This window comes from Papio anubis, chromosome 7 (assembly GCF_008728515.1).
Source record: "Papio anubis isolate 15944 chromosome 7, Panubis1.0, whole genome shotgun sequence".
Taxonomy (NCBI): domain Eukaryota; kingdom Metazoa; phylum Chordata; class Mammalia; order Primates; family Cercopithecidae; genus Papio; species Papio anubis.
Genome location: NC_044982.1, coordinates 123,565,540 through 123,583,823, shown reverse-complemented (window position 1 = coordinate 123,583,823; position 18,284 = coordinate 123,565,540). Strand labels below are relative to the sequence as shown.

Here is an 18,284-nt window from a genome sequence, read left to right as displayed (position 1 = left end):
TAAAGTGATTTATAACCTCTCTTAAAACTTTTATTTCTATTCAAATAATAAAATTCCATATAGTTATTAAATCTAATATCAAATCAAATACTTAATATATAAAATTAAAAAGTGACAGTTAAACATATCACTGAAAATGAAAATGTAAAAAAACTTAGGCTACCCAATCTAGTTTTAAAAATGTACTATAATAAATGTATACATAAGCATACACAAACCTGTACTAGATCTATCATCAGTAGCATACACTTTGATTAAACCCATATTAAAAGGTGCCTGCTCCACAGTGTGTGTCCCATGACCACTATCCATGCTGCCATGACTAACAGCATCCAGGTCACTGCCATCTGCTTAAGAACACAATTTGACAGCATTTTACTACTCAAAGAGGTACCAAATATACACATTAATTTGTTGCTCAAGCTAATAATCCACCAATGTAATACTGAACATGAAAAGTGCCACATACTTAGCAAAATACAACTATAACAAAGAAACCTATTGAGAGTTATTAATGAACACGAAAACAACACACACGAAGGTGGTCAGAAGTTGAAACATTTAAACAGAAGTGAAATCCGGTGGTTTCTAAATGGGAAGAGTGATATAATTTGCTTAATAACTAAAAACTAAAACATTCAATATTGTAAAACTGTTTAAAATTTCTAAAAATGTCAACTGTAGCTAGTCAATTAATTTTGAAGAACAAGTAAAACACACATCCCTTACCTGAGAGAGTTGTTTGTGATAAGTGTGCATGTTTCTTTAAAGCTCTTTTGAACTGTGTTACTCCTAAAATAACATTTCTTACTTTTGTCCAGAGAAAATAGCCACTACGACTTCTTGAAGGCCAGGTACTTTCCAAAACAGCCTATTCATTCAACAAAATAAAATAATTAGTAAAATAATTTTTATAAGTGAACATATATTGGTTTCAGAATAAAGCTAAAGAATATCAAAGCAGGCCAGGCGTGGTAGCTCATGCCTGTAATCCCAGCACTTTGGGAGGCTGAGGCAGGTGGATCACTTGAGCCCAGGAATTCAAGACCAGCCTGGGCAACAAGGTGAAACCCCGCCTCTACAAAAAATATGAAAATTAGCCAGGCATGGTGGCACATGCCTGTACTCCCAGCTACTCAGGAGGCTCAGGTGGGAAGATCAACTGAGCATGGGAGGTCAAGGCTACAGTGAACCATGATTGCACCACTGCACTCTAGCCTGGGTGACAGAGTGAGACCCTGTTTCAAAGAAAGAAAAAATCAAAGTAGACTGTATAACATAAAAGAGAACTAAAGTCTTCCTTGACTGACAAAATGTATTTTATATACTTGAAAATAAATGCCAAATAACCTCCTGCATAAATTATTTCTGCTATTAAATTTAACACTGCATAATGACAAAAATAATACTCTTTATCTGTTAAACCAAGGTATTTACCTTATTATAATAACCATAAGTAATGGCATTGGGGTCAATACCAGCTTTCCGCATTTCAAAAAGCACTCGAACTGCAAGCACCGGCTGATCATATTGTCCACAGAGTTGCATAAGAATGCGGTAGCATACCTGAAATACAAGTTCAAAATTGTACAGACACACAGATGTCACCATGTACACAAATCTAGAACAAAATAATGCATTTTAAACAATAATTGTGGCAGGGCACAGAGGCTCATGCCTATAATCCCAACATTTTGGGAGGGCAAGGCAGGTGAATCTCTTGAGCCCAGGAGTTTCTGACCAACCTAGACCACATAGTGAGACTCTGTCTCTACAAAAAAATTTAAAAATTAGCCAGGCGTGGTGGCACATGACTGTAGTCACAGCTATCTGGGAGGTTAAAATGGGAGGATTGCATCTTGAGCCCAAGAGGTTAAGACTGCAGTGAGCTGTGACTATCACTGCACTCCAGCCTGGGTGACAGAGTGAGACCCTGTCTCAAAAAATATATATAACAATAAAATAATTGTTACCTCATCAGGTGGATCCATCTTCTTTGACTGCATTTTTTTAAGCACATCATATGCTGTTTTCAGAGCCCTGACTTTTGAATGACAGACTTTCACATAAGCTGGGAGACAAATAAACCACAGTCCATAACAGTGGCGCAGTAGACACCTAGACCACATCTGAGGGATGGAAGAGTACCTCTTTGCAATTTTATGTGCTGATTTAATTTCCTGGAAAAAAATATAAAGATCTAACTAATAAATTTATGCACTTAGGCATCTTTATTTAACTGAATGCTAAACAAGTACAAGTCACAAGCTTTTATAATGTTTCCATAACAAAATATGTCTGTAATTAAAGTGTTTTCAAGTTTCTGTTTGCACCTGTATTAAACAGCATATAAAATAAATTTCTAGAACAAGAGAACTAGTTAATTTCTTGAAGTCAGATTACTGTATCTTCAGAGTGCTTTGGGGAACACAATAATCTAGTAATAGTTATATAAGAAGTGATAAAGCATATTATAGGAGGATAAATATTCAATTTATTTCTTGTTCTAAAATTTGATTACATGAAGAATGCGATAAAGTACCTGTTTTGTTCTTCTGAACATGGGCGAAGGGCTATTAGGACTACTTGATTTTGAAGGCAGTTTGTTCTTCTTTGCTTGTAGAAATTCTTCAGGTCTTTCAAATAAATTGTTCCTAAGAACTGGAAATCCATTATAGCTGTTTTAGAAAAGACAAAAAAAGGAAAAACAGTTCTCAAGCACACATAGATGATCACAGTGGTTACAGGTTAATATAATTATAACCAATAACTTCTTCACTTAGAATTTAACTATCTTTCTTCGTCAGGCTATGATATGTACTCAATAAATATTCATGCTAATGTTGCTCTTCTTACTATAATAACTAGAAATGTAATAGCCAAATCCAGGCTCAAGTTATTTTTTGAGGAAAAGGGAAAAACATAAATGAACATGACATCCAACTCCAAGGTAACTTAAGCAAACTTTTAAAAGTTAGTACTCCTGTTAATACATAGCAAACATATTAGATAATATGACAGTTGGTAAAAGGTCCACCAAATTAGGACTCTTTCAAAAAGGGCAATCATTAATGTCATTGCTTTGGATTAACATATTTACTGTTGAACTTCCCTTCTTAGAAAGATGCAAATAACAACCTTAGGTTTAGCACATTAGCAAACCAGACCTTGCTCTCACATTCTCATGAATTGGTTTGTCAGGTTAGCTAGTAGGTTCAAGGCATCATTTATGAGAAAGAAAACTGAGAAGGTTAAATAAGAGGAAGAAAAGGTTAGAATAGGTGCTCTATTAGGAGGTAAACCTAATAAGGGTGCTAGATCAAGATGCTCTGGACATTTAAAAGCTAGCAGCTAGGCTGGGTGCAGTTAGTGCGTGCCTATAATCCCAGTTACTCAGGAAACTAAGGCAGGAGGAACGCCTGAGCCTAGGAATTCAAGGCTGTAGTGTACTGCCAGTGAATAGCCACTGCTCTCTAGCCTGAACAACATAGTGACACTTCATTAATAAGTAAGTAAATAAGTGAAAGGCAGCAGTTAGGAAAAAGATATGCTGAAAGAAACCAAAATTGCCTCCTGAGCAATACACTTAACCTGTTTAAGAATACTATATAATATTTTCTTAAAGGCATATAAATAGTTTCCATTAGGAAGAAATCTAACTATAATAAATGAGGGTAGACAGTATTTTTTATACATTACTATAGTCGAATTCCATAGAATAAGAAAATACTAGCAATGATTCAATGTTGAGTAGGAAACAGCAAAGAAATCCAGGAAAACCATGTCCCTTAAAAAATTCATTGTATATGATAAGATAATAAGACCATTTTGTGTGTCTTATTTCAAATGCCTCATTATTTTACATAGACAATGTAAGTTTACGAGTAATCTCTTATGAGGCAGGACTTTGTGATCATTAAGGACATTTACGGTGTTTTCCCAATTATGGTTATGATTACACCAAAATTATATGAGTAGTCTGAAGAAAAAAAATGACAGATTCTAAAAAAACAGAAATGTTTCCAGATAAGTAATTTTCTTTTTATTTTATTTTTTGATTTGTCTGTTCTGTCGCCCAGGCTGGAGTGCAGTAGCTCAATCATGGCTCACTGCAGTCTCAACCTCCCAGGCTCATGTGATCCTCCCACCTCAGCCTCCTGAGTAGCTAGGACCACAGGTGTACACCACCATGCCCAGCTATTTTTTAAAAATCGTTTGTAGAGATAAGGTATTGCTATGTGGCACAGGCTGAAATAATGCGGTTTTTTTGGAGACAAAGTCTCGTTCTGTCACCCAGGTTGGAGTGCAGTGGTACGATCTTGGCTCACTGCAGCCTCTACCTCTCAGGTTCAAGGAATTCTCCTGCCTCAGCCTCCCAAGTAGCTTGGATTACAGGCACCTACAACCACGCCTAGCTAATTTTTGTATTTTTAGCAGAGACAGGGTTTTCACCATGTTGGCCAGGATAGTCTTGAACTCCTGACCTCAAGTGATCCGCCTACCTCAGCCTCCCAAAGTGCTGGGATTACAGGCATGAGCCACTGTGCCTGGCCAAATTTTCTTAGCGTTAAAGGACTAAATCTAAAAGTAAAATTTAAATTAAAAAAGTTAAAACCAAACCACAGAAACACAAAACTCTATTAGTGACACATACGAAAAAACAAATAAGCATAAAGTACAAAAGAGATTAAAAAATGAGAACTTGTTTAGAAAGAAAAAGAGAGGAAGAGAGAAATTAAGAGAAATATTTTAAATATCTTCGACAGAAGACATTTAAAAAGTGATATGAACAATATCATCACTGGATGAAAAGAATAGAAATCAAGTGGCCTCTTATTAATCAACATTCATAAACATCTATCACATCACTTTTTCATCTGTAAAAAGAAGAATTTAATCCAAGTCATAAACAAAGATGTCTTGAAAAATCCTTTTTCAATGAAAATAACAAACTATGATTTAAAGGGTGATAGATGTGAAATGGTTTTAGAATATTTAAACAAAGTAAGAAAGTATTATTGGAGAATTAAGAAATCTTTTAAACTCTAAAAGAAATTACAATTTTAAGTAAAAATAAATGTATATTAGAAACTAAATAATGCATTCACCTCTATCATAGCCCTTATTTTACTGTGCTCAGGACTTTTCTCTCTTCTTCACTAGACTTGAAGGCACAGACAATGTATCATTCAAGTCTATATACTTAGCACAGTGTCTAACCACATTTCCTAAATTAACAATGACCAATTCCAATAATTCTGAATTTCCATGACTTAAAACTCATGACAAAAATTAGTAACTTAAAAAATTATATTGTACAAATCAAGGCCACAAAGATTGACTCTAAATTAGATTTAATCTTTTTGTAAACCAAGGTTATATTAATCAGTGTATGTATGAGATGAAAAAGGATTGGAAGTGAGGAAACCAGTTTTAATGAAAAAAAAATCAAAATTCTATAATAAAAGTGCTGCATTTGAGGTGGGGAGTCTAACTGAATGTAATCAACATTTACAAGGACAGATACTTATGCAGACATCATTAGAGAGCTTCCCAAGTCTATATTATGCAAAATTATATATGTTTTCTTTTTATACCTCAAAGCTTAATAATGGATGTGGGATAAGCTTGCTTACCACCTAAAAATTAGGGATCTGTAAAGTTTGGATTTTTGAAAATACCACAGTCCTTAGAAAGCTACGTCACAGATGGTGGATTGCTTCTCTCTTTCAATCTCAAACATTCTGCCTCTTGAATACCTGTACTGTAAAGGGGGTTCTTCACCATTGGGTAGGTGGGGGATCTCAGGTGGTGTTACAAAAACAGTATGTTCACTTTTGAAAGATTCATCCAGTTCTATAAGTCGCACTTCACCGCTCTTGTCCATATCCACCTAAAGGAGTTTTAAAAACATATATTAAAAAGCCACATTGGTTAGCCAAGTGTTCACATAAAGGGAAGTGGTTAAATAAACCATCTGCACAATGGATACTAAACAGCCATTAAAAAAGAAGAGTGAGCAAGTTCTCTATGAGTGCCAAAATAATTAAGTGAAAATAGCAAAGTGCAAACTGTAAATAGTATATTACTTTCTGAATAAGAAACGAGGAAAATACACACACACACACACACATATATATATATATATTTGAGACAGTTTTGCTCTATCACCAGGTTGGAATGCAGTGGTGCGATCTCAGCTCACTGAAACCTCCACCTTCCTGTTCAAGCGATTCTCCTGCCTCAGACTCCCAAGGAGCTGGGACTAGAGGTGTGTGCCACCACGCCCAGCTAATTTTTGTATTTTTAGTAAAGGCGGGGTTTCACCATGTTGGCCAGGATGGTCTCGATCTCTTGACCTTGTGATTTGCCCGCCTCGGCCTCCCAAAGTGCTGGGATTACAGGCGTGAGCCACAGTGCCCGGCCTTTCATTTTTGCTTATATTTACATAAAGAAATACTAGAAAGCTACTAAGAAAAGTACCTATATGAGGAAGAGGAAAAGAATAGGGTAGACAAGGATGGAATAGGACCCAGATGAATATATACCTTTTTATATTTGAATATACCTTTTTATATGCAAATGTTTTGCATTTGAATCATGAGACTGTAATCAAGAAATATTTTTTAAATCCACGTACATGTGTGTCTGTGTGATAAGAACAGTGAATTCTATATACTTTAAAAATTTATACTAAATATAACAACTTTCCCTAAACTCTTTCAGCATATGTAGAAGTACATGTGAGTTAAACTCTAGTCACATCAATATTGAAAGCACTTTAGTAGTACTATTTCTACTAGGTACTCGATGGCAAGGTAATATCCAGAAAAAACGAAAACTTCGTAGAACCTAAACTGCCCCACAAGAACTCATAAACTAAAGGGCATAATATTGATATTAACAAAAAAGGATGTCATACATATGACAAAATACATTTCACAGAACTTTATTAGGTTAGAAATATCATATACCATGTGGATTAAGTGGAAGAGTAGGAATTACTAACAAGTTAAACCTTTAAGATAAGGACTTAGGGCAGAGTATACCAAAAAAGAACACAGATGAGTTTTAAAAATTTTCTAACACTTAAAGGAAACAATACATTCAAAATCTTCTTATATAAATTATTGATAATTTCACAGCATTATATGCTATACTCTCTTGGATTAAATAATGTTTTTAATAGTATATCCATACAGTGAACTAGATAAAAATTAGGACATGATTCAGAATTATAATGAGAAAAACATTCACAAAATAACAATAAATGAGAAAAGAATCAGGCTACTAAATCGTATAAATATTATGACTTTTTTTTTTTGAGACAGCGTCTTGCTGTCACCTAGGTTGGAGTGCTGTCATGCAATTTTGGCTCACCAGAACCACCGCCTCCCAGGTTCAAGTGATTCTCATGCATAAGCCTCCCAAGTAGCTGGGACTACAGGTACGCACCACCACACCCAGCTAATTTTTATATTTTTAGTAGTGATGGGGTTTTACCACGTTGGCTAGGCTGGTCAGGAATCCTGACCGTAGGTGATCCGCCTGCCTTGGCCTCCCAAAGTGCTGGGATTACAGGCATGAGCCACTGCACCCAGCCTATATATTATGATTCTTAATGGTTTTTTTGAGACAGGGTCTTGCTCTGTTGCCCAGGCTAAAATGCCATGGTGCAATCACAGCTCGCTGCAACCTCAAACTCCTAGGCTCAAGTGATCCTCCTGCCTTAGTCTCTCAAGTAGCTACAACTACAGGCGCGTGCCACCACACCCAGCTAATTTTTCTTTCTTTTTTTTGGGTAGGGATGGGGTCTTGCTATGTTGCCCAGACTGGTCTGGAACTCCTGGTCTCAAAGCAATCCTTCTGCCTCAGCCTCCCAAAAATGTTGAGATTACAGGAATGAGCCACCATGCTCAGCAAATGTTTATTTATTTAATAGTTCTCATTCTTTTTTTTTAGCAGCTTCTCCCTCTCCATATTGGCACCTACTTTCCATTCTCCAGCCATACTGTTCTCATAAAAAAGTGTGGGGTCCAGGACAACTGCTCTAGTTTTCAGTGAAGTCTATATAAATATTAAAATTTTGCACTGTAGACTCAATAGCTTGTTAAAAGTACTTCCTTTTACTTATATACCAATAAAATCTCATTTTAACATTATAAAAATAGCCATGCAATAAATCCTACATTTATCGGTTGGACATCTCTGTCTTTTGGAAAGCATGGTGACATCTGTCTCTATTGAGAGAAAAAGAAATCCAACACCCACTGCAGGATAAAATTAAAATAATTTCCATATTTTCCCACAAGACATTAATATGCTCAGAAAACACTGGAAATGGATTCTTGGGAAACCAAGAAAAAATCTTACCAGACTATTTGTTACACAAAACTGCCTTTAGTTAAGCACCATCCCACAGAAACAGATTGTAATGATTTAAAATATAATCATATGAAGAACAAGAACACATGGTTCTTAAATTAGTCATAAATGAAACACATAATTCTCATATATTGTTTTTCTTATTTCTATTCAGTATTACCCACTCCAGCTTTTTAAAGTCAGTCAAGTGTTTTGTTTGGATATACTAAGATCAAAAGAGTTAATATACCATGTAAGAATAAGTGAATAATAGTACCACACGTCTAATTTTTGTTCAATAGTAGTTATGAACCATGAGACAGTTAATGTATACTTAGTTATTTATTTTCTATAGTTAAACTGCCAGAAGTAAGAGTTTTGTTCACTTAAAAACTTAAGCTCAAAGTTACTCAACTAAGGAATAACCCTCACAAAAATTATTCTTTTTAAAGTGTTACTGATATCTAGAAAACATATGCAGATGAATAGTAAGCACTGATTTTTTGTGAGTCACTTACTGTGGTATCAAAACATGAAAGGCAGTAACAGCATTGTATAATTATTTACATTTCAGAGAGTTCTGGTTAATAACACCACCAGGGATACAATTAACCTCTGCTCTAACTACATATGAACTTTATTGATATATTTTGAGTCAGGCGCGGTGGCTCATGCCTGTAATCCCAGCATTTAGGGAGGCCAAGATGGGCGGATCACCTGAGGTCGGGAGTTTGAGACCAACCTGACCAAAATGGAGAAACTAAAAATACAAAATTAGCTAGGTGTGATGGCACATGCCTGTAATCCCAGCTACTTGGGAGGCTAAGGCAGGAGAATTGCTTGAACCCAGGAGGCGGAGGTTGTGGTGAGCCGAGATCATGCCACTGCACTCCAGCCTGGGCAACAAGAGCAAAAAATCCATCTCAAAAAATAAAAAATTAAAAAAAAAAAAACCAAGATACATTTTTAATCTTGTGACAATTTATTTTTTCTCTAATGAGTCTCTTGAATTATAATAAAGCAAATACAAGTAACTATGTTTTAATGCATTAATTTTCAGTTTTGATTTTCTGAGTAGTCATTAAAATCTTTAAGTATAATGTTAATTCATATATATAAGTGATCTTTTGTTAGATCTAGACTTCGAATAGATAAATAACATTTTAGGAAAATAGTCTACCTAGAAACAATGATTACACATTTAATAGAATTTTATTTTTCGAGACTTCTCAGAATTCATAATCTTTAAGCAATGATTCCAGTCATCTTCTGCATGGACTATCATCACATAAACAACAGGTGGCCTACAGAAAATCCTAGACAACATAATGTATTAATTATGAGCACTAAGATATGCTCCTTAGGACGTAATACCCTAGTCAGCAAAATTACAAATCTTGTATATCTTAGATATCAATATTTATTTAAATCATGTGACTTAGCTAGGAATCCTGAGTTCTTAGCTAAAACAGAAACTTGTGAATAGGATATATAAAATAGGCCAAAAATAAAAGGGAACAATATAAGACTTCTCTCTTCTCACTGTTACTTGGATTCTGACAACTAATTCAGTGTTCTCATGTGGACTGGCTAAAGCATGCTATTGGCAAAACCGTGGTTACCAATTTGGTCCCTTATGATTCACTAAGGTTCGCACAAGGAACAACAATTACACAAATGTATGCCACTGTTCTTAAGGGAAGCTCAGTGAGAACATATATACAACCAATGGAAGCCCAACACCTGTGAGAAAATCATTCAAAGTTCATAATGCCAGACAGAAACATCATCTTTATACACACAAAAAAATTGTTCCTATAAAAAATGTAGAGGAATTCTTTTTTAAAGCATACCTTTCTATTTATTGCCAATATTTAATTTTGTAAGCACTGATATGGTTTGGATATTTGTCTACTCCAAATCTTTTTTTTTTGTTTGTTTGTTTTTTTTTTTTTTTTTTTGAGACGGAGTCTCGCTCTGTCGCCCAGGCTGGATTGCAGTGGCCCCATCTCGGCTCACTGCAAGCTCCGCCTCCCGGGTTCACGCCATTCTCCTGCCTCAGCCTCCGGAGTAGCTGGGACTACAGGCGCCCGCCACCACGCCCGGCTAGTTTTTTGTATCTTTTAGTAGAGACGGGGTTTCATCGTGTTAGCCAGGATGGTCTCGATCGCCTGACCTCGTGATCCGCCCGTCTCGGCCTCCCAAAGTGCTGGGATTACAAGCTTGAGCCACCGCGCCCGGCCCCAAATCTTATGTTGAAATGTAATCCCCAATGTTGGAGGTGGGGCCTGGTGGGAGGTGTTTTGATCATGGGACAAATCCCTCATAACTTGGTGCTGTCTCTGTGGTAGTGAGTGAGTTATCTCAAGATCTGTTTTATATAAGCATACGGCACTTTCTACCACTCTCTCATTCCACCTCTGGCCATGTGACATGTTGGCTCCCCATTGTCTCCCGGTGGTTTTCTGCCATAACTGTAGGTTTCTTGAGGCTTCACCAGAAGCAGATGCCAGCACCTTGCTTTCTATAAAGCCAGTAGAACTAGGGGCAAATTAAACCTTTTTTTTTTTTAATATAAATTCCCCAGATGCAGGTATTTCTTTATGGCAACACTAGAATGGCCTCACAGAAGTGCCAAATAAGGCAAACACAAAACTTTGATTAAAATATTGAAAAACAAGTTCTTGGTATAATACTCAAATGAAGACAAAACTGTCAAGGAGCTATTACAGTATCTCTTCAAAATAAACAGGTTTTCACCATGAGCAGTGGCCACTCCTATAAACCCAGCACTTCGGGAGGCTACTACAAGAGGATCACTTAAGTCCAGGAGTTCAAGACCAACCTGGGCAACACGGGGAAACCCTGTCTCTACAAAAAATTAGCCAGGCATGATGGCGTACGCCTGTGGTTCCAGCTACTCAAGAGACTGAAGTGGGAAATCACTTGGGTCCCGGAGGTCCAGTCTACAGTAAGCTGAGATCGTGCCACAGCACTCTAGCCTGGGTGACAAAGGGAGGCCCTGTCTCAAAAATAAAAAATAATAAAGAAAACCACCCAGGTTTTCAAAGCTTTATAGACCAGAGCTCAACATACAAAATGCAGGGTTCCACAAGTCTGTTTGTAAGTAGGTTATTCAAAATGTAGAAAATAAATCTTCCCCCAAAACAATGTCCTTTCTGGGGTGATGAAAATACTTTGAAGTCATGGGTTACATGGAAATATATATTTGCCAAAACTCATTAAACTTTGTACATTAATGATGTATTTACTGTTTGTATATCTCAATAAATCTGATTTTTAAAAATGTCTTAAAAAGTGGTTAGCATATCATTCCACACATACAAAATTAATACTTCGTTGTTGTTGGTTTTTGTTTAGAGATGGGGTCTCACTATGTTGCCCAGGCTGGACTCCAACTCCTGGGCTCCCCACTCAGACTCTTGAGTAGCTGGTAGTAATTGCTCTTGGGATTAAAGGTGCGTATCACCATGCCCGACTTATAAAAATTTAACACGTATTCATAGCAAAACACTGCTACCATTTGAAGTATAGCTAATCACCATTTATAACAGTGTTTCTACGGGAAGATGAATTGAGAATTTTAAGCAGGTAATGGCATATATCCATCTTTTCCCTATTCCAAAGCATTTTCAAGAAAGAACTAGGGATGATATTTCTGGATACTTTCATTTGTTAATTCCCTAACAGCACCAGAAATAGTATTTCTCTGTATCAATCATCCCTCAAGTGTTCTAAATTGAAGGAAAAGGTAGATGTCTACAAGGCTCTGAATGTGTTCCTGCTGTTCATATGTACAAATCATTCAAATATTGAATATTTCTGTTATGAAATGAGAAACCAAATGAACCATTAATCTATAAACATGAATAAAATCCAGTTACAGGCAAAAATAGTCATAATATTTTCTACTTTTTAGTTTATACAACACTACTCTGAACACTATGAGATAGGCAGCTATAATTATTTATCCTCAAAACATTTTAAAAACATACATAAAAAAACAACATATAAAGACTAAATGACTAAAGTCACAAGTATAATAGTCAAGATTAAAGTACTTCTGATTCCCAATGTAGTGTGTTGTTCCTACCATACTATTTTCCTTTTCATAGTGAGAATCACTTCTCATTTTTATAAGACACATTTGGTACTTATTTAACAATCAGTAAGGCCAATTTCATGTTAAACTAAGAATTGAACCAATTTCTGAATATCAAGGGATAAGTTGTATTTTGGCTGTTGCGTTAAAAAAAAACTCACTGATTTTCTTTCACAGTCACATAAATTTGAAAGTGATGAACTTCTTTAAATAATCTTAACATTACAAATTGTTGTGATCATATATAATAAAGCTTTCATTTATTCCTTTTTTCTATTATCATGGCCATAAGATCATGGATACGATATACCTATTTAAATACAAATTTACAGGAAAGTTTTAGTATAAGTAACTTCTTCCCTTAATCTTTGAGAGTAAGCTGCTGAGCTGATGACCTATCATCACTCCTGTATACTTTTATACTTCCTACAAAGACATTCTCCTACAGAAATACAATCAACTGGGAATTAACATTGATATATTATTACTGGAAATCAACACACTAATACATTACTACTATGTAATCCTCAAACTACATTCAAGTTTTGTCAATTAACCTAATAATGTTATGCCTAAAGGATCTAGTTCTTTGTTTTTTTTTTTGTTTTTTTTTTTTGTTTTTTTGAGACGGAGTCTCGCTGTGTCGCCCAGGCTGGAGTGCAGTGGCGTGATCTCGGCTCACTGCAAGCTCCGCCTCCCGGGTTCATGCCATTCTCCTGCCTCAGCCTCCCGAGTAGCTGGGACTACAGGCGCCCGCCACCACGCCTGGCTATTTTTTTGTATTTTTAGTAGAGACGGGGTTTCACCATGGTCTCGATCTCCTGACCTTGTGATCCGCCCACCTCAGCCTCCCAAAGTGCTGGGATTACAGGTGTGAGCCACCGTGCCCGGCAAGGATCTAGTTCTTAACTAAGCACTGCATTTGGTTGTCAAGTCTTCTTACTTCACTTTAGACAAGCTTCTCCATTTTTACTTTATTTTCTTAATCTTAATACTTTGTAGATTACAGAATAGGTATTTTGTAGAATATCATTTAATATGTGTTTGGTATTTCCTTGAGATTATATAGGTCATACATTTTTGCAGGAATATTACAGAATTGAGGTTGCATTCTCATTGTAACCTATTAGGGGAACACAATGTTGACTTGTCCCGTTGCAGATGATGTTCATTTTGATAACTTGATTAAAATGGTATTTGCCAGGCTTTTCCACTATAAAGTTACTCTTTTCCCTTTTGTCATTAATATGCATTTTGTGGGGACGTCATTAATAACTATGTAAGATCCTGCTTCTCATCAGATGACTTTCAATTGATTGATATCTGTATAGACTCATGGTTTCTTATTTTAATCAATGGGCTAATCTGTTACTAACATTTGATGCTCAAATTGTCCTAGATTTGCCTGTGGAAATCCCTTCAAATTGACTTCTGTATACGTATTTTGTTTTAACATGTCTCCATCATTCTTGGAGCAATTCTTGGTTTTCTAGCACAAGATACTTTAGGGCTTATCGGGTATTTAGAAGCCAAAATCTATACGTGTGCTTATTGCTGTTGGGGTTTGGCTGCTTCCAGGTCCACCTAATGTACAGAGGTAGGGAATATATGTGTGTATACACCCAGACACATATACTTACATCTACATTTATTTCTGTATCTATCATTGAAAACCAATGATACTACACCAAATCTCCAACTCTACACCAACACTACAGGGTTCAATTTAGTTTTCTTCACTTCTGTATTTGTAAATCTTTCCTCTCAATAAGAAACTTTATTACCTTTAATACATTTATTTGATCAATCTCCCCAATATATAACATTCTCCCATCTTTACCACCACCCCTCTCCCATGCAGATGACTTCTTCACCTTAATGTGGTTTTGACAACCCCTTCCAGACCAAATCCTGCACCACCATGCTGACACCTCTCTCATCTAGATGAAACTCTGACATCTCATTTGCTTCCCTTGCTATCCCCGTGAGGATACTCTCCCCACCCTGCTCAGACTCTGACACTCCATGTGTGGTCACCTCTGTATGAGTGCTCTTCTCATCCTGTTTAGGTTCTGACACCCTGCAGCAGTCTGCCCCTGAACATGGACACCCTCTTTAAACTGCCTGTCCTCTGATTCTACATGTTAGAACATGCCTCTCCAGGAATACTCTCCTTAACCTGGCTTGGGCTCTGACATTCCAGCTAGGCTGTTCCTCTCTCTCCACCCTATTCAGGTTTTGAAACCCCTCTCTGGACTACCCTACCTTCTCTCTCTCCAGCATGAATACCTGCCTTGCTCTGTCCCACCTAATGATATTAGGACTGAACAGAAAGGTTTTATATATAAATTTAAAATTATAGAACTAACGAATTTAAGCTACAAACTCATTCTCAATTGTAGAAATATTCAGGTAAAACATTTATGATACTTTTACACCTACTTTCAGCATGTGATAACCCATCTCTGACAAAAAGGAGAGGTGAAAATTACAGATGTTTAAGTTGGAGGTGCACAGGCTGGCAAAAAATTCCTGGTTTTATAAGTGGGCAGGGAGGGTTAGGGACCTGATTGCTAAAACAAAACTTATGATTTAGTAAAATTCTACAAGGTAATTGTAAGAGGTGCATTCTATAATTTCTAGCAGGCTACCAAAACTTGCATTATAAGCAGTCAATGATGAAAATGAAATTAATTTCGATTTCATTAAAAGCTATAAATAGAAACTATAACTCATAACATTTATAACAGTAACACAAAATAAGTTAGGGCACTGTAGATGTACCGTTACTTACTTTATCTACACAATCATCAAAAAATGCCAGGCTTGCATCTTTGTCACTAACAAAAGAACATTCTTCAATGAAGCGAATAAACATCTGTGTTTTGGTCATCATGTTATAGAATTTTTGATGTGACCGGTCCCGGCTTCTTAAGAAAGCTGTTCAACATAAATATATAATGTCAGAATATATAATATCATTCATAGATTCACAGAATATTTGCACTAGAAAGAATCTGAACAACCATGTCATCTATACCTCCCACACCACTACCATTTCGCATGTGCCCTGAGAGGGGAAATGACCTGACAAAGAAATAGGAGAACAGTAATAAAGGAACATAAACCCAGATCTCTCAAATCTTCATCCAGAACTGTCTCCATTGTTCTCTCACCATCTTGAATATTATAAACTAGTACATTTGAAAATTGCTCTCTTTTCCCTCAAAAGCTTTGCATATTATATGCACATACTTGCTCTCACATTCCATATAAATATACACTATATATATATATATATAAAATATATATACACATATGGCTTTTTCAAAGCAGCAGTAACATTCCCTCATACTCATTCATGTTTGTGTCTTACTTATTAAAAACAGAGAAAAGGTTTATTTCCTGATTTCACCTTACTAACTATGCTCAGTTACACTGCACTTGGGCCTTCTTTCAGGCCCAGGAATTCAAGCTCTTTCCAGTCTCAGGGACTGTGTAAACTGTTCTCTCTGCCTAAAACACTCTCCTACTTTACCTTGGTCTGGCTAATTTCTACTCATCTTTCAGATCATGGATCAGATGTTACTTCTTCAGAATAGCCTTCCGTGATATGAGGTTGTGAACTGAAGTTGTTCACTCATTATTTCCAATCGCCTATCCTCTTGACTATAAGCTCTCTGAGAGAAATAACCATGACTCTCATCTTTTACTTTTTTTTTTTGGCCATGTCTCTTTTGCATACCACTATTCAGTACCTAGCATTCAGAGGTACTCAATATATACTTATTAAATGAATTTCTCTTTCAAATGTTAAATACTACAAAAGAAAATAAATATGTATTATAAAACTGGTTGTACTCCAGAACTTCCCAACTTTTTTTACTTCATGGCACAGATAGGAAATATTTGTAAATATTTGTAAAGTACCCAATATTTGAAAATATTCGTAAAGTATACTGAAATAAAACAAATGAGGTTATTCAAGCCTGGAGGTGACCATTCCAGGGGTTCCTCTGTATCCCCAACACTGCCTACTGCTCTGAAAGCTGAAAGTATCAGTATCTCAACACATATGTGACACACAAATGCAGTCGGTATATGGTTGGGAGGCTCTATACTTATCTTCTGCATATCTGCTAATGGAATTATATCTAATATGCCTGAAAAATAACTAGTCCTATGGAAATGGGTAACCAACAAAGCTGGTATTCACGTTCTCCTCAAAACAGGTATGTATTCTCATAAATATGAGCTATTAACACAGACAGCAAATGAGTCATCACAAAGTTAAGCTCAATGACATGAAAGCTTTGAAACTATGCAATCACTCACCTTGTAGGGCAAAGAGAGAGGCTGCATCTGTGGCTGTCTCAGATGGGGCTTGTGTTATTGGCCTTAAGTATGATCTGTAACCTTTTAAAATAGAGGCCATGAAAAACAAAAATGCCTCTTGGATTTCCAAATCTATCATGTGCAACCTCTTTCCAGAATTAAAATCATAGTCATTCATTGCTAAATCCATTAGTCCATCATCTCTCGGTCTCTGCTGCACTGTGAAGACACAGAGTGTTAGTGTTTTCTCCTAACTCACAAAACACTCATGATGGTACCAGTATAATTTTGTTGTGTTTTCAAAAGGACCCAAGCTACCTCAACTCTTTGTTTACATAACTTAATCACATTTAAACCTTAGCAAAGCCTGCCATAGCATTTTGTAGGCTCCGTTGAGTAAATTTTATCCAAATTAAACACAAAGTTACCTCTGCTTATCTCACTACTATCAGGAAAAAAAAAACGTTCAGGCCAGCCATGGCAGCTCAAGCCTGTAATCCTAGACCAAGGCAGGAGGATCACTTGAGGATGGGAGTTCAAGACTAGCCTGGGCAACATAGAGAGATTCTGTCTCTACAAAAAATTTTTTTATAGTTCATGTTCTAAAATAACTACATATAAGTTAATAATGATTATAACCCAGAAAGCAACAGAATATCAGAAAGCTGCTCAACTATAAATATATGTCAGAATACATATCATTCATAGGCTCACCGAGTATTGGCATTGTTCAGAAAGAATCTGAACAACCATGTCATCTATACCTCCCACACCACTACCATTTTGCACATGCCCTGAGAATGGAAATGACCTGACATAGAAATAAACAGAATAATAAGAAAGGAACATAAACCCAGATCTCTCAAATCTTCATACAGAAATGTCTCCATTGTTCTCTCACCATTGAAGATTATACATAAACTAGTACATTTGAAAACATGAAAATATTTCTTTCAAAAATTGCTCCCCTTTCCCTCAAAAGCTTGGCACGTTTTGTTTGTTTGTTCTGGTTTGTTTGTTTTTTGAGACAGAGTCTCGGTCTGTCATCCAGGCTGGAGTACAGTGGCACGATCTTGGCTCACTGTAGTCCCCACTCCGGGGCTCCAGAGATTCTCCTGCCTCAGCCTCCTGGGTAGCTGGGATTACAGGTGCCCATTACCATGCCCAGCTAATTTTTGTATTTTTAGTAGAGACAGGGTTTCACCATGCTGGTGAGGCTAGTCTCAAACTCCTGACCTCAGGTGATCCACCCGCCTCGGCCTTCCAAAGTACTGGGATTATAGGCATGAGGCACCATGCCCAGCCACTTTTCATGTTACGTGCACATACTTGCTCTCACACTCTTTCCATATGAATATATATAAAACATATATATTTTATATATTACAGATATGTCTTTTTCAAAGCGGCAGTGACATTCCCTCTTGTATTCATTCATGTTTGTGTCTTTCTTATTGAAAAC

The 18,284-nt window shown here is 36.4% G+C and overlaps 1 protein-coding gene across 10 annotated transcripts in view; it reads right to left on the bottom strand.

The window, feature by feature from the left end:
- DENND4A (DENN domain containing 4A) overlaps positions 1-18,284 on the bottom strand; it is a 131,840-nt gene that overhangs the window by 41,739 nt on the left and 71,817 nt on the right. For 6 of the 10 annotated variants that reach the window (XM_009210426.3, XM_009210428.4, XM_009210429.4 and 3 more), the window contains 8 exons: positions 16,823-17,041; positions 15,282-15,427; positions 5,760-5,893; positions 2,543-2,678; positions 1,974-2,180; positions 1,438-1,566; positions 730-871; positions 219-350 (listed from right to left, as the gene is read on the bottom strand). In XM_009210426.3, coding sequence (XP_009208690.2) covers positions 219-350; positions 730-871; positions 1,438-1,566; positions 1,974-2,180; positions 2,543-2,678; positions 5,760-5,893; positions 15,282-15,427; positions 16,823-17,041 — 1,245 coding nt within the window. The remainder of the gene's footprint in view (positions 1-218; positions 351-729; positions 872-1,437; positions 1,567-1,973; positions 2,181-2,542; positions 2,679-5,759; positions 5,894-15,281; positions 15,428-16,822; positions 17,042-18,284) is intronic. The other 4 variants (XM_009210430.3, XM_003901073.5, XM_009210433.3 and 1 more) reach the window with 2 other exon arrangements.